General features: G+C 44.0%; 1 protein-coding gene across 1 annotated transcript; it reads left to right on the forward strand.

Annotated features, from left to right (window-relative positions):
- The first annotated feature begins 8,851 nt into the window (after nt 1–8,851).
- On the forward strand, nt 8,852–10,611 carry snai1b (snail family zinc finger 1b). The gene is made up of 3 exons (XM_076092387.1): nt 8,852–9,204; nt 9,525–10,067; nt 10,403–10,611. Exons 1-3 carry the CDS (start codon nt 9,123–9,125, stop codon nt 10,582–10,584), a joined length of 807 nt encoding a protein of 268 aa, XP_075948502.1. The 5' UTR covers nt 8,852–9,122; the 3' UTR covers nt 10,585–10,611.
- The last annotated feature ends 5,813 nt before the right edge of the window (nt 10,612–16,424 follow it).

A 16,424-nucleotide genomic window follows, 5' to 3' on the forward strand; every position in this document is an offset into this window, starting at 1 on the left:
CGGTGGTGTTCCTTTATAGACTAACGTGAAGTCACGTGACCGCGGTGGAGTTCCTCTATAGACTAACGTGAAGTCACGTGACCGCGGTGGAGTTCCTTTATAGACTAACGTGAAGTCACGTGACCGTGGTGGAGTTCCTTTATAGACGAACATGAAGTCACGTGACCGCGGTGGAGTTCCTCTATAGACTAACGTGAAGTCACGTGACCGCGGTGGAGTTCCTTTATAGACTAACGTGAAGTCACGTGGCCGTGGTGGTGTTCCTTTATAGACTAACGTGAAGTCACGTGACCGCGGTGGAGTTCCTCTATAGACTAACGTGAAATCACGTGACCGCGGTGGAGTTCCTTTATAGACTAACGTGAAGTCACGTGACAGTGGTGGAGTTCCTTTATAGACGAACATGAAGTCACGTGACCGCGGTGGAGTTCCTTTATAGACTAACGTGAAGTCACGTGACCGCGGTGGAGTTCCTTTATAGACTAACGTGAAGTCACGTGACCGCGGTGGAGTTCCTTTATAGACTAACGTGAAGTCACGTGACCGCGGTGGAGTTCCTTTATAGACTAACGTGAAGTCACGTGACCGCGGTGGAGTTCCTTTATAGACTAACATGGAGTCACGTGACCGTGGTGGAGTTCCTTTATAGACTAACGTGAAGTCACGTGACCGTGGTGGAGTTCCTCTATAGACTAACGTGAAGTCACGTGACCGTGGTGGAGCTCCTTTACAGACTAACGTGAAGTCACGTGACCGTGGTGGAGTTCCTCTATAGACTAACGTGAAGTCACGTGACCGTGGTGGTGTTCCTCTATAGACTAACGTGAAGTCACGTGACCGCGGTGGAGTTCCTCTATAGACTAACGTGAAGTCACGTGACCGCGGTGGAGTTCCTCTATAGACTAACGTGAAGTCACGTGACCGCGGTGGAGTTCCTTTATAGACTAACGTGAAGTCACGTGACCGCGGTGGAGTTCCTTTATAGACTAACGTGAAGTCACGTGACCGCGGTGGAGTTCCTTTATAGACTAACGTGAAGTCACGTGACCGCGGTGGAGTTCCTTTATAGACTAACGTGAAGTCACGTGACCGCGGTGGAGTTCCTTTATAGACTAACATGGAGTCACGTGACCGTGGTGGAGTTCCTTTATAGACTAACGTGAAGTCACGTGACCGCGGTGGAGTTCCTTTATAGACTAACATGGAGTCACGTGACCGTGGTGGAGTTCCTTTATAGACTAACGTGAAGTCACGTGGCCGTGGTGGTGTTCCTTTATAGACTAACGTGAAGTCACGTGACCGCGGTGGAGTTCCTTTATAGACTAACGTGAAGTCACGTGACCGCGGTGGAGTTCCTTTATAGACTAACGTGAAGTCACGTGACCGCGGTGGAGTTCCTTTATAGACTAACGTGAAGTCACGTGACCGCGGTGGAGTTCCTTTATAGACTAACATGGAGTCACGTGACCGTGGTGGAGTTCCTTTATAGACTAACGTGAAGTCACGTGACCGTGGTGGAGTTCCTCTATAGACTAACGTGAAGTCACGTGACCGTGGTGGAGCTCCTTTACAGACTAACGTGAAGTCACGTGACCGTGGTGGAGTTCCTCTATAGACTAACGTGAAGTCACGTGACCGTGGTGGTGTTCCTCTATAGACTAACGTGAAGTCACGTGACCGCGGTGGAGTTCCTCTATAGACTAACGTGAAGTCACGTGACCGCGGTGGAGTTCCTCTATAGACTAACGTGAAGTCACGTGACCGCGGTGGAGTTCCTTTATAGACTAACGTGAAGTCACGTGACCGCGGTGGAGTTCCTCTATAGACTAACGTGAAGTCACGTGACCGTGGTGGAGTTCCTTTATAGACTAACATGAAGTCACGTGACCGTGGTGGAGTTCCTTTATAGACTAACATGAAGTCACGTGACAGTGGTGGAGTTCCTTTATAGACTAACGTGAAGTCACGTGACCGTGGTGGAGTTCCTCTATAGACTAACGTGAAGTCACGTGACCGCGGTGGAGTTCCTTTATAGACTAACATGAAGTCACGTGACAGTGGTGGAGTTCCTTTATAGACTAACATGAAGTCACGTGACCGTGGTGGAGTTCCTTTATAGACTAACATGAAGTCACGTGACAGTGGTGGAGTTCCTTTATAGACTAACGTGAAGTCACGTGACCGTGGTGGAGTTCCTTTATAGACTAACATGAAGTCACGTGACCGTGGTGGAGTTCCTTTATAGACTAACATGAAGTCACGTGACAGTGGTGGAGTTCCTTTATAGACTAACGTGAAGTCACGTGAGAACATGAAGAGATCCTGAAGCGATGGAACTCCAAAGGAGCTTTGTTTGTATTTTAATGACCCGCGTCCGATTGTTTGAAGATTATCTTGATGAACAAAACGTGTAAGCATCATAAACGTTTGTTTGCAACAGAGATTATTTTTCTGCAATAATCTAAAATCTAATAGAAGAATCTCATTGGATTTATGTGGAGAGGAACCAGTGTGATGCTAACTTCCTGTTCGGCCTCCAGAAATACGTCATCCCTGCAGCTCTCTATGGGAACCAGAGAATGCTGGGAGGAGATAGAAACAGGAGATAATCTCATTCTGAATTATTCCAACAGTGATCACCATTGTCCGTCAAAACACTGTCACGTAGCTGCTGAGCACAAATATCTAATCTGCTGTGTGAACCAGATGGAGATGCAGTCTGCAGGGTCACGTCTGCAGCACTTCTCAACGTGTCCGTGATCAAGATGGATTTTTAACCTAAAAACATGTTAGAGTGTACAGAAGCCTGTGTGTGTGTGTGTGTGTGTGTGTGTGTGTGTGTGTGTGTGTGTGGTGTCCCCACAAGCAGCGCTGCATTCCAGTGGGATAATCTTATCTCCCTCCTGCTGAGTTTACGGACCTCTGAACTGTAGGGCAACACACACACACACACACACACACACACACACACACACACACACACACACACACACAGTCCAGTTCATATGCATCTATAAACAAGCTGAGATGAAGGTGAAAGAGAACAAAGCGATGTATGCACATTGGAAACAGTCTGACAATGACGACATCTTTCAGATTCAACTGCAGCATCACCGCGTCGTCACTTCCTCCCGACGGGCATGCTGGGAGATCTGTGGCTTCCTTTGAATCATCACACGCACAAAAGATCAGATGTAAATGCACTGGAGTGGCCGTTACCTGTTGTCTGAGCGGTAACAGTGCACCTGATTGTTTGAAGAGCCATCGGCCTCAGTCGGGGGTTTGAAAGGCAAAACGTGGTTTTAAGCTGCAACAACAAAACCAACAACAACATGTGTACGAACAGAAAAAGGTGTTTGGGAGTTGGCTTCAACTCATCCACATGAAAGGAGACCGGAGTACGGTCACCACTCCAACACCTTTAATCAAAGCAGTCGAACTTCAGTGACATTAAAGAGGAAATTGTTTCTGCAGACAAAAGAATCCTCCTCTCAGAGAAATGAAGACAATAAATGAATCTTCAACGGCAGATAAAAGATGCTGGGAGATTTAGTTTTGTATTTTCTAATCCTGTTGCATCTTTCTGACAGGAAACATCCTCTGTCACAGCAGCTTATATGTTTCTCTTACTTTGGTTAAAGTTCCATTTTCTCTTTTGCAATATCAATTTTCTTCCATTAAGAGTCACCAGCTCAGCAGTTTCCTCTTCTATGTGACGAGAGATACTGCAACAACTTTATATTATATAAATCAAACAAATACATGAATACATACAACACGGTGCTAGTCTGCACAATAATGCTACAACATGCACACTACGATGAAGCGTGACATGGAACCATTATCGTCATGTCACACATCTTGTTCAGGGATCTTCTGGTAAAGAATGTTTCATCGTCCTCTGCAGAACGGGTTCATTCAAAGTGTTTTATTTGAGTTAAACAGACACTTCATCCCGTGCTGATTGTTGTTTATGTGAAGGTGGTCCTTCAGGAAATGTGACTGTTTTTCGAGCACATATTCCCTGAAGAACGTTCTTCTGCAGATCTTTTCCGCTGAATGAGTCCAGATTTGTCAAAACAAAACGTTGCTTCAATTTGAAATAGAACTGAGTGAAATCTTTACTGTCTGTGCGACGAGACGAAGACATTTTCTGCACAAGATTTGGGTTTCTGTAGCTTTTCCCAAAATATATTTTCTGGGATCTACTTTTTAAAAAACAGGAAACTTTAACTTAAGCCGGGGAAGATCCATTGAGAGCACGGTCTCATTGTCCACGGTGCCCTGGATACATTTCATACATACAATCATTTCATAATCACAAAACAACAAACAGAATCAACCAAACATCAACCATCGATAGCCATATTACACAACACATGTTCTAGTATGATAAAAAACAACAACCAGCAATAATCAATAACACATTCAGAGACACTCTCAAACCTCGACGTCAAATCAATTTAACAAATCCTTTAAGAAACTATGGTTTTCAACTTTATCTATTAAAAATAAAATAGAAACACGTTACAAACTCTATCAATAGATGCAGGTGGAGCTAACAGGCTCTTCTTGTTTTCCTCTCATCAGTAAAACATCAGAATGAACGCTCGTCTTTTATATTACAATCATAAGAATCCTTAAGTTATCAGAACAATAAGAACATTCAGACTCCCTCGTGTGGCTCAACGGTGTACTGCAGATATACATGTTCGATATAAGACGACATTTATTTTTTATCAATAAAATCTCCTGTGAAGGTCAGACCCAGTCTTTGAGAATGATCATAAATAGAGAAATATTTTTCCTTTGTGCATGTTTAACAAACAAAAAGACATTTCACAAGCCACTGTAACAGTGGACGCCTTTTAAAAACAAACCAACAAACATGTTTAAAGCTTTTTGCACACAAACAGTTCATTGATTAAATGAAAAGTCTTTGCTCAGATCAGTTTCACCTCTTTTATTTTACAGGCTGATATGAAAATTAGCTCCACAAATATGTTACCTCTTCTTTATTAAAAATGTTGCATTTATGTCATATAAAGTTGATGTAAACGCTTAAAAAGAGAGAAATAAGGATTGGTCAGGATGTTATAATACATCTGCCTGCCTGCCACCTTGTTGCCGTATGTATTTCGTGGTAAACCTCCCTGAGATCAGACTGAAAGGTTTCATTCTGTTTCTGTCTGAACAGCTTCATCCCCGCGGCCGGAGAGCAGAGAACATCTGCTCTGAGCAGCAACACGTCTCATGTCTCCTCTGCTCCTCCGAGTGTCACGAGGTCACTCAGCCCTGTTGTAACACAGATTGTCTCCTCGGGGAGAACACATTCACACAGTGTGTAATCAGCTGTTTTCTGTTTACAGCCTCCTACACTCTGTGTGTGTGTGTGTGTGTGTGTGTGTGTGTGTGTGTGTGTGTGTGTGTGTGTGTGTGTGTGTGTGTCAGGTCAGGTGGATGTTTCATTATTTTTCTGTTTATGTGAGTGAGAATTACAGAAGCACACAACATCATAAGAACACACACACACCACTAATGTGAATTATCTAACGACGTAGTTATTTTAAGCATTGATTTTGATCCTAAACCTTTTGTTTTGTACGGTGATGTTTATTTATTCATTTATTGATCAGGGACAGTGCACATTAATCAACGTTTCAGTTTCCACCTCAACTTAAATGTGCCAGAGTTAGAGAGCTCATTTTCTTCTGTAGTCTCTGCAGGTTATGACAATTTAGTGATTGTAATATTATCAGTACAATTCAACAGCAAACACTACAGTACAACACTGTACAATGCAATGCAACACAATACGAGACAATACAATAAAATACATAAGTACATCACAAAAGTGGCAGATGTGTAAAAGCAATGAGAGCATGCAGCAGTGCCAGGTATGACTGCTGTGATTACAGGTCTGGTTTGCTTGAAGCCGTCTCTTTAGTTTATGTTTAAACTTTAAGGTAATTATTGATTTATCTGAACCCAATAAAAACACTGCTCCAGTAGCGGGTGGCTAAGACTGTTTGCCTGAACTTTCTTCGTCTGTATTCTACAACACAGATGTTTGACTTTGTTACTCAGCCGCTGCTACTTCAGCTTTATGAACTGACTCAGTGTAGAACCACGTAGAACCCTGTAGAACCATAAAGACGAGACAAGCGTCTACAAAATGTTTCAAACTATCGAAATTAAGATTGTACTTTTGAACTATATGGTAATGGTGGTATAGCTGTCGGCCTTTGGGTCGAGTGTGTTTAGTGTCTGTTTGTAAAGACAGTTGCTTAAAAAATAAAGTTGTTTTTCGTATTTTTCAATGAATTGCTTTTATGACTATTTCACAAATTGATGTGAAACTGTGTTGAATATCATGAAGCTGATTCACAGATGTTGAAGATGAATCAGTCAGTAAAGGAGAGAACAGGCTTGTGCTGTGATTGTAAAGCTACAGTGTTTACTGAACAAGTGAAAGCGATAGACAGATAGTTGGTCTGATGAGAGGACGTTAACATTCTTTTATTTCATGACGTAGATCTGTACCAAACGGTCCACTCTATTTCAGAACTGACCATGAAAGATCTAAAGCAGCAGATGGTGTTTTGAGCCATTTTCAACCATGAAGTAACAATTTTTATATGAAAAGAAATGTTCCACCAGCGTGAATGTGTCACTTTAAAAACATGTTGAAATGTTCAGTACCTCTTTAAGCTCTCAAACATCATCCTCAAGCAGCACGGCCACACCTCGGATTACTTTCACGTGCGTCTCTGAGTGTTTTTACTGCTGCTCTGCCCTCGTGACCTCCAGTCTACGTGGCGTCGGCGTCAACGAGCGCTCCAACGACGTGTGAACTTTTGGGCATGCCGCGACAATGGCGCCTTTTGCCCCCCCCCACACACACACACACACACACCACTCACTCTGCCACCGAGCAGCTCTGAGGCTCTTTGCGATGCTAAAGAGGACAAATGAGGACGGAGACATTCCTGTCTAATGGCTGGCACCTGATTCTCAGACTGTTAGAAAAACAACAGGCCTCATATCCTCCGATCACGTGACTGAATCACCCACCAGTCCGTCGGTGTAAACAGTATCAGGGACTGTGTACAACCTTTATTGTATTGCACTAATCATACATGCAAAACAAACTACTTTACACAAAAGTCAATAACATGAAATAGAACTGTTTTTAATCCCGAAAGAAATTATTGTGCCAGAGATTAAAAACACAAAGAAAGACAAAAACAAGAGAATAAAAATATAAACATATGAACCATAGAATAACAATTTTAAAGTGTAAAATGAATAATACTGACACCGTTGCAAAATAGAATAAACTAGCACTAAGAGGATACATGAATCAACTAAAATAGGTCAAAGTAAATTACAACAACACATATTTAATACAAGAGTAAAATATGAAGTGTATAAGAAGTAATACTGGTAACATAGACTATATAATAGACACTAAAATAGAAAAGTAATATTCAGCATCATATTGTGAAGGATTTTACAAAGTAGTAAAAAGTTATGAAAATAATGTTGCACATGATATTGAAATGTTACTGCACGATGTTGAAAGAAGTAATACAATCATAGAAACAAAGCAAATAATCTGAACTGTAAAATAAAATATTGGAGAATATTTGGACAAGATAAAATAATTCTGGACGAGATAAAGTAAAAAAAAGATAAATCAACAACATCCTCTTTCCTTTTGTTTTCATTTTTATTACTTTATAATAAATGATGGTAACCATTGCACGTCCTAATTATGCAGATAATAAGGGTACACGTTTGATTTAGGAGTGTGGTTTCAGTTACGCACAAACTTTACGCACGTTTAGTATTCGAAGAAAAGAAAAAAGGATGCAACATTAAGTGAACCCCCTTTTCCATCACGGGGTTTGCTGCATTTCATGCCACCTGAAGGCACGAGGTGGGTTAAAGCTACATATTGTTCCTGTCAGCTCGGTTAATTTCACCAGAGATCGTGCTGTGAGCAGGCTGCGGGCTGCGGGGCAGCGCCTCTCTCTTAGATGAACCGACTTATTTCCCGCAGAGAGGCAGAGAAAGAGAGACGCGGTCAGGATGGACCTTCTGTTCTGAGTGTTGAGTGAAGACAACAGAGCGTTTGTCTCCTGCACCTTCTGAAATAAAACGTCTCCACCTCACCAGGGGTGCGTCAAAGCCTCGAGGCGCAGGCGCACAATGGACACATCGTGACACGTCTCTCATTTGACAAAAATAAAAGTTCTTAAACATTTTTAAAATGTCAGAGGGATTTCAATCACATAAAAGTACACCGGCTCAAATATTAAGATAATATTAGAGTGTTCGTTATTGACAGCTACGTTTTGTTGGATTATCTCGCTCGATTTTCACACTTTTCCGCAAATCTGACTTTATTTGCATTTCTTTTCAGCATTATTCTACAGAGGTGTGTGCAGAAGTAAACAGCAGTCTACCACCTCACACGTGTAATTTATGAGCCGACAGAGGACGCTCCAGCTTCAGGTTGCTTTGACACGTTTAGTAAAGGAATGGACACAGTGGAGCAATGCAAGGTGGAAGAAAGTTAAACACAATATAATCCTGGTTCGATTTGACTCCATCTGTTTGCACGCTGCCTTCTCCTTCTTCTCCTTCTTCTCCTTCTTCTCCTTCTTATCCTTTGAAAAAAAGCATTCTTGTGCATCGTTTAAGTAAAAAAAAAGGAAACTCATGTTTGCCGAACTCTACTTAGAGTTGCACCGCCTGGTCACATTTAATGACAATAGGTGTCTGTCTGCAGGTGAAGTGAGCCATCAGAGCCGCGAAATGCACAATTAGATCAGCGCTCACAGCTTTTGGCACATCGGTCACCTGTGGTGAGCGCCCCGACGCGCGGGGTGTGTCTTTGGGGCGGAGACACGCCCACCCCCACCCCGCTGCTTCTCCCCTCTGGTTACTATATGAGGAGGCAACTTTGAGACGAGATACATTCAACCCGGTCAGCGTTTCTCTCCGTCCAACTACAACCTGCAGCAGCCCGAAGAGGAGAAACTCGGACCTGAGCGCACTCCGCCGCGGGAATTATCATTATTTTCTTGAATTTATCGGTGAAGCCAGACCTCAACATGCCTCGGTCATTCCTTGTCAAGAAGTATTTTTCCAGCAAGAAGCCCGTCTACAGGGAGAGCCAACTGGAGAGCCAAACTGGTGGGTTCTATTTTCTCTTTGATTGAGTGAATTGGATGCATCTGTGATAATATTTGGAATGTTGATTGAATCCCATAGAAAAGATAGAAGTTACCTTTAGACCCATGTAGCAGGTTTCTTACCTTGCATGTAGCTCTCCTGGGTTCCTGGGTTTCTGGTCACCTTGATAATCTGCTAATGGAAAGGCCAGATGGATCAGGGTTACATATATTGAAAGCAGGCTGTAAGAGGACACCCAAGAATGAAAACGAGTTTAGTGCTTCATTCGATTATCAGTCCATTCCAACTCTCCTGACTTCCCTTCTCTCTGTGTCTCACAGCTTTTGTCCCAGAAAGCTTTGCACAAGCCGAGCTCCCGACGCAGAACAACAGCTTCGCCCTGACCTGCTACCCGACCAAACCGTTCTTCAGCAGTATGGACACCCTGCCTGCACCTCTCTCCCCGATCACGCCCGTGTCTCCGTCCCCCTCGCCGCTCGGCCCTCTGGACCTCAGCAGCTCTCCGTCCAGCAGCAGCAGCAGCGAGGAAGAGGAGGACGGCGGGCGCACCTCAGATCCCCCCAGCCCGGACATCATCCAGCACATGTACCACTGCCTGCACTGCACCAACAGTTACACCAGCCTCTCGGCACTGTCCCATCACCAGACGTCCCACTGCGCTCCGCAGCAGCAGACTCCGTCCCTGCCCGCAGAGGTCTCCGCACGTCCGGCTTTCCACTGCAAACACTGCCCCAAGGAGTACACCAGCCTGGGCGCCCTGAAGATGCACATCCGCTCACACACTCTGCCCTGCGTGTGCCCCACCTGCGGCAAGGCCTTCTCCAGACCGTGGCTGCTCAGAGGACACATTCGCACACACACAGGTATGCAACCAGAAAGCAGCTTTAATTCACATGTCAAAGGGAGCCATTGATTTACAAGCTCTGTTGGCTTGTAAATGTAACAGCTGGTCGTGCTCATTGATATTCATTGACGTCTCCTGACGTGTGAGCAAATGTTATTGCTTAGCATGGCACAATCTAATCTCAGCCTCACAATGGCTACGCATGAAAAGAAGTGAGTTAGGGTCGTCGTTCCTGTCCTTTTGTTAGTTTATCTGCAGATCATTTGAAAAACAATGACCCGAGGGCCCCTTTTCTGTTCCCTGGCCTGTTAACAAAGTGCATACTCCTAAACATCTCTTGTCTCTTCCAACCAGGTGAGCGGCCCTTCGCTTGTCAGCACTGTAACCGGGCCTTCGCCGACCGCTCCAACCTGCGCGCCCACCTGCAGACCCACTCCGAGGTGAAGAAGTACCAGTGTGGCTCCTGCTCGCGGACCTTCAGCCGCATGTCCCTGCTGCACAAACACAGCTCCTCCGGATGCTGCCCCGCCTCGTAGACATTCACATTCCCCGAAACTGTTCTTCTCGTGAGCCAGTTTTCCCTCCTAATAAGAGACATTATACCCAGAGGACAGTGAACCATGATGAGACAGAAAACTGGAGTTCTGTTGCTTTTATGAAATGACTCCTAAAGTGCCTTTTTCCTGGACTCTGTAGGTCGATTTTGTTTGCGGTCGTGTCGGCTCATCTGTGCCGCGTCCTGTCAGACTCTGTGTTTGTGTGATTTGAGGGCAGCTGGACATCCAGTTAATTCCCAGGAAGCTCCATCGGTGCCGGCCGGTCCGGGACTCGGGCCATGTTGCAGCTGCTTGGGCGTGTTTGTGTGTGTGTGGACGTCATTCCTCACTCATACTATACATACATGGCATGTGTGTGTGTGTGTTGGGACAGCTGTCTGTGAATGGTGCACTGCAGAGGCAGGGCGCTGAGAGACGTGTTAGCTGTGACCTCGTCAACAGGTGACCCGCCCGCTCACACACACAAAAGGACCACTTAAACTTGACCAAAAAAACGTCACCAATATTGTCGTTTTACAGTCTAAACTAGATTATTTAGACGTGTTCTGGGAATGTTGTGACCTGCAGTTTTAATGATCCGTTTTGTTGAATTAAAATGGGAAGACTGTGCCTTTTCTTTTCTGCAACATGTAAATAAAAGCTTTGTTTAAAAAAAAAGAGAACTTTTGTGCTTGAACATTAATTAGTATTTCAACGGGTATTGTATGAACTGCCGACTCTAAATGAGTTCGTCAGGACAGACATGGCCGATAGTGCTGTGTGTGTGCGTTCGGAGGAGCGGGGATAGGTTTGTGTGATGTTGAGTGATGGGAGGGGAACACCTGCACACACCTGCCCGGCTGTCAGCACACACATAGAGGAACTCATGCTAAAGAGGGGGGGGGGGGGGGGGGGGGTACACGGTGCGACTGCAGGTGGGAGGAATAAATTGTGGTTTTAAAGACGATGCTGAGCAAGAAATGGTAAAAATAAAAATGTGACATTAAGTTGTGAACGGTTGCGACACATAACGCTACTTTGACAACATATATTAACAATTTTGGGTTGTTTAAAAAAACAACCCAATGATTCCAGGATTAAGGGTCATTCATTGTCATTATGCAACAAAGGGATGCAGTGACTGAAACAGTGACTTTGCCATCAAAACGTCTTCCAGGCGTTTGCCTCAGAAGATGAGGTAATGGTCAAATGATCTACTCTCTTTGTAATATAGTCCTCTGATTTGTTCCATCTATAATCCTGAGTGTTTGTGTACATTTAATATTCCAGGCTGAACACTCTTTGTTTTTTACGTCTCCAACTTCAACTGGTAACCCAGTGTTTAACGTCACAACGCTATGAATTGTGGGTAATTGCCTTCGGCAAAGTCTGCAGAAATGCAGACTGTTCATAAAGGACTCAAAAAGCCTGCGAGAGAGACCTCAAACACTGCATGATTTGACAGTAGGACAGAACTAAACCCTCACAAACTTGGGGGGGGGGGGCCTAACCACCTCAAAATCAGTGGAGATTTGGGATTGGAACAGTGTGAAATTAGCGGAGTGTGGGAATCCCACTGACCCACTTCCTGCTGCAGGAGGGACCACAGATGGAAGCAAAACAATCCCAGAGAGTCAGGCTCCAGCAGAACCTCCGGACCGCCACAGATCCATCTGCTCTGTAACTGTTACACTCTGGTTACCTTAGAGGGACTTCTGGAGGAAGTCTGTGCTCAGCTGAGAGGGGACATCCAGGGTGCACATATGGCAGCAATGTGTCTACAATCCCCACTGCCCTCCTGACACCCCCCCCCCCCCCCCCCACACACACACCGACGCCAGCATGTCTTAGTGAGGTAACAACGCGTTTCCTCCGATAGCTCTCAGTGTTGAGAGGTGGATGCACATATGTGTGTGTGTGTGTGTGTGTGTGTGTGTGAGGGGGGTTTGAAGAGGCTCAGGATCAGATTGCATGACTTAGCTTGCCCAAATGTAAACAGCACCCCGAAAAGGCTATGTGACATACACACACACACACACACACACACACACACACACACACACACACACACACACACACACACACACGCACGCACACACACACACACACGCACACACACACACACACACACACGCACGCACGCACACACACACACACACGCACACACACACACACACACACACACGCACACACACACACACGCACACACACACACGCACGCACACACACACACACACACACACACACACACACACACACACACACACACACACGCACGCACACACACACACACACGCACACACACACACGCACACACACACACACACGCACACACATGCAGGCATATTGAATAAAGAGATTTACTTTGATCGAGGGGGATTTTTCGTTTTTGTCTGCCGATGGGCTGTTTTGACGCGAGAGTCATTTAGCTGCTGCCCACCTACGCAGGTAGTGAGTCAGAGGCAGAGAAGCAGCAGCAGCCACAGGGGGACTGAACTCAGCTTGAACTGCCGACAGAGAAGCTGCAGCAGGGTCTGATGGGTTAAAGGGACAGTCCACCCCAAAACACCAAATGCATATTTGTCCTGTAGAATGTATATAAGAAGTGGACGTAGTCACCGTGACGTCACCCATCGATTTGTGGACTGATGTCATGAAGCTTTGATTTAAGCATTTCGGCTGTCCCCATCTTGGTTTTGTTTTTTTTGCATTCAGAAGTGACACAAGAGGGCGGAGCTAAATGCAAAGGAACGCTAGATGAGACATTTTAAATTCTACCAAATGTTACAATCAACTTTCATGAAGTGAAAGAGCACTGTGAAAGGGTTAAAGTTGTAAAACGAAAACACGGATAACTCTGTGGTAGAAACCTGTCAATCACCGTGTAGCCCCGCCCTAAAGCATCCCCTGCTTTATGGTCTGTTTGACTCTAAATGGACCATAATGTACTAAATGAACATCATGCTGTATTGAAGAAGACTTGAAACTAGAGATTGAGACCATAAACTCATGTTTACAATGTTTACTGAGGTAATAAATCAAGAGAGAAGTAGAGTCATTTTCTCATAGACTTCTATACAACCAGAGGAGTCGCCCTGCATCTCACACCAAAACAATCTCGACTGATAAATAGCACTACAAGTAGTTTGATTTGTCCGATTAAGTTAAAAGATGGAGAAGACACATAATGCGTTAAATACTGCTCGATGATGTTTCTTCTCTACCTGCACATTGCACCAAAACGCTGTCATTTCTGATATGTTTCGGCCTTTTTGAAATCTAACTCTTGACACCTTGCTAGAGGGACATTTTTCTGGTTTGCAGTGTGTAGGAGGCCGTCTGTCACTTTGTAGCTCTGAGGCAATGAGATCACCGGACCTGTCACCGTTCTTTTTCAGCGAGTGTGATATCATATTGGTCTCCTCAAAGTGTTTTAATGTTTGCGGCGTCACGCATGCGGCCCTTGACTAATGTGACATTCCTGAGCCATTAGTGACAGACATACAATACGGCCATCTAACAGAAGAAGAGGGCTGCTCTGTCTGCCGTCCCTGCAGTCGGCTCTGGAGTCAAAGTCAATAATTGGATTTTCCAGTAACAGGAAATAATGTTATGCTGACCTAATTATGAAGAAAAGGGGATTGCCGCTCGTTTAAATTTCTCACGTGTGTTATTCCCACAGACAGGCATTGTTGCCTCGCTCTATTCTTAGTCGTTTAATAATCATTCACGGCCTCTTAGATAATCTGCAGCTGTTTGTTTTTTTAAAATACAAAATATAACACAAATAAGAATATCACAAGCTCAGTCTTTTTTTTGAACTCTGCGCCAAAACCAGGCGGCAACCTCGGGTTCAGAGAACTGAAGCCTTAAGTGTCTTAAAGCTGCATTCTCTCTAGTGTCCACCAGGGGGCGACTCCTCTGGTTGTATAGAAGTCTATGAGAAAATGACTCTACTTCTCTCTTGATTTATTACCTCAGTAAACATTGTAAACATGAGTTTATGGTCTCAATCTCTAGTTTCAAGTCTTCTTCAATACAGCATGATGTTCATTTAGTACATTATGGTCCATTTAGAGTCAAACAGACCATAAAGCAGGGTATGCTTTACTCTACAACGGCATCTAGGGGCAAAACTATGAAATTCCTGGAGAAGGATATAAGAGAGGCATCGTAAACATTTTTAAAGCAAAAATTTAAAACTCATTAATTCAGCTTTACTTACTGTTGGTTTCATCTGTGTAGTATTTTACAAGCTTTAATCTGTTTGTATCCATCACTTGTTTCTTCACTTTGTTGTAAAGCACTTTGAACTACTCCCCCTGTATGAAAGCCGATACATTATTTAACTTTATCATTATGATTAATATTAATAAATTAAAACTAAATAAATGCAGTTGCTTCTTTTCACAGATACCAGTAAATTGGAAGCCTGTTGCTTCACGAGCTCGACTTGGACTTGTGTACACAAAAGCTGATGTTTGACAGTTTGCAGCCGGATGACTTTTATTTTGTTACAGAGAGCCGTCATCTTGGAAAAACAAAATACATGCGTCACTCTAAACAATCGACTCGTGAAGAATCGTAGGTGAGCTTCTTCGCATGTGTGCAGCAGAACAGATGACAGGGCTGCACGAGCTCCACTCTGTTGATCTGAAGCAATGGGAAGCAGCGTTGCATGCCAACTAAAGACACAAACATTTTTGGAAGCTGAAATCGCAGGTTTCTCCCTTCACTGTGCTCTCAGTGTGTGTTTGTGGTAATGTTTGGGATGCAGGAAGTGGCCCGTCAGTCTTGTATAAACACAGCTCTTCCAAAAAACTGCTGATATAAAGCATCTGTGCGCTGCTACAGCTGTTTGTGTGCACACGGATGTATGAATGTGTTAGTGGGTGCAGCTGGGGGGTTTGAGGAGAGGGAGGGCACAGTATATTGCTGAAATCAGAGCTGGCAGAGGTTGCAGAGCTGAATCACCGGAGGATCAAATTCGAGCCAAGGAGGTTAAGTCACTGGGTTAAAGTTTCAAACCCTCTTACAAGCTGCAGAGATCTTACTCAACGCAGGCTGTGCTCATCCAGCGTTCGTAGCTTTACCTTCGGTAAAATAATGTGTTGTGATTCGTAGATCCCACAAAAGCAATTTGTGTGGAATCAACGTGTTCACGTGCACAACCGCAAAAAAGATGGATGAGTCAAACTAAAACAGGTCTGGCACTCAGGAGACAACTGTTTGTGCTCCGTGTGGAACAAGAAGACGATGCTGATTCATTTTTCACGTAACTTGTGACTTCAGTAACGACTGAGTTATTTTAACCTAAACCACGATCTTTTTCCTAAACCTAACGAAGTATTTTACGATCTTTTTCCTAAACATAACGAAGTATTTTACTATCTTTTTCCTAAACCTAACGAAGTATTTTACTATCTTTTCCGAAACCTAACAAAGTATTTTACGATCTTTTCCTAAACCTATCGAAGTTTTTCACGATCTTTTCCGAAACCTAAATATATCACGATCTTTTCTCAAACCTAACTAAGTAGTTTTATTGTCTAAACTTAACTACGTGGTTTCCTGTAAAAACGGAACTTCACAATGAAAAGGTTTTGTGGATGTAACAAGTGGAAATTGCTGGAATTTTGTAAGAAAATGCATGAAAAATGGGGAGTAACTTTTTTTCGTAAGATGATGAAATTAACCGTTGAACGAGTGCAAATTGCTCAATGTCACTGTCCAAAGCTTCAGCACCGAGATCTTTACGGGCTGACGACATTTCTCCAGCCTGTGTGAAATAACGGCGATGTGGGGAAACTGATAGCAGGAGGTCTGAAGGAAAGGGTGAA

Source organism: Anarhichas minor, unplaced genomic scaffold, assembly GCF_050575085.1.
Source record: "Anarhichas minor isolate MPS153535 unplaced genomic scaffold, ASM5057508v1 ptg000003l, whole genome shotgun sequence".
NCBI lineage: Eukaryota > Metazoa > Chordata > Actinopteri > Perciformes > Anarhichadidae > Anarhichas > Anarhichas minor.

Bases quoted from the DNA above. Each gene is read 5' to 3' on its own strand.
- snai1b (XM_076092387.1), top strand. From the start codon at position 9,123: ATGCCTCGGTCATTCCTTGTCAAGAAGTATTTTTCCAGCAAGAAGCCC. The intron at 9,205-9,524 runs GTGGGTTCTATT...TGTGTCTCACAG, and splicing joins CCAACTGGAGAGCCAAACTG to CTTTTGTCCCAGAAAGCTTT. The intron at 10,068-10,402 runs GTATGCAACCAG...TCTTCCAACCAG, and splicing joins ACACATTCGCACACACACAG to GTGAGCGGCCCTTCGCTTGT.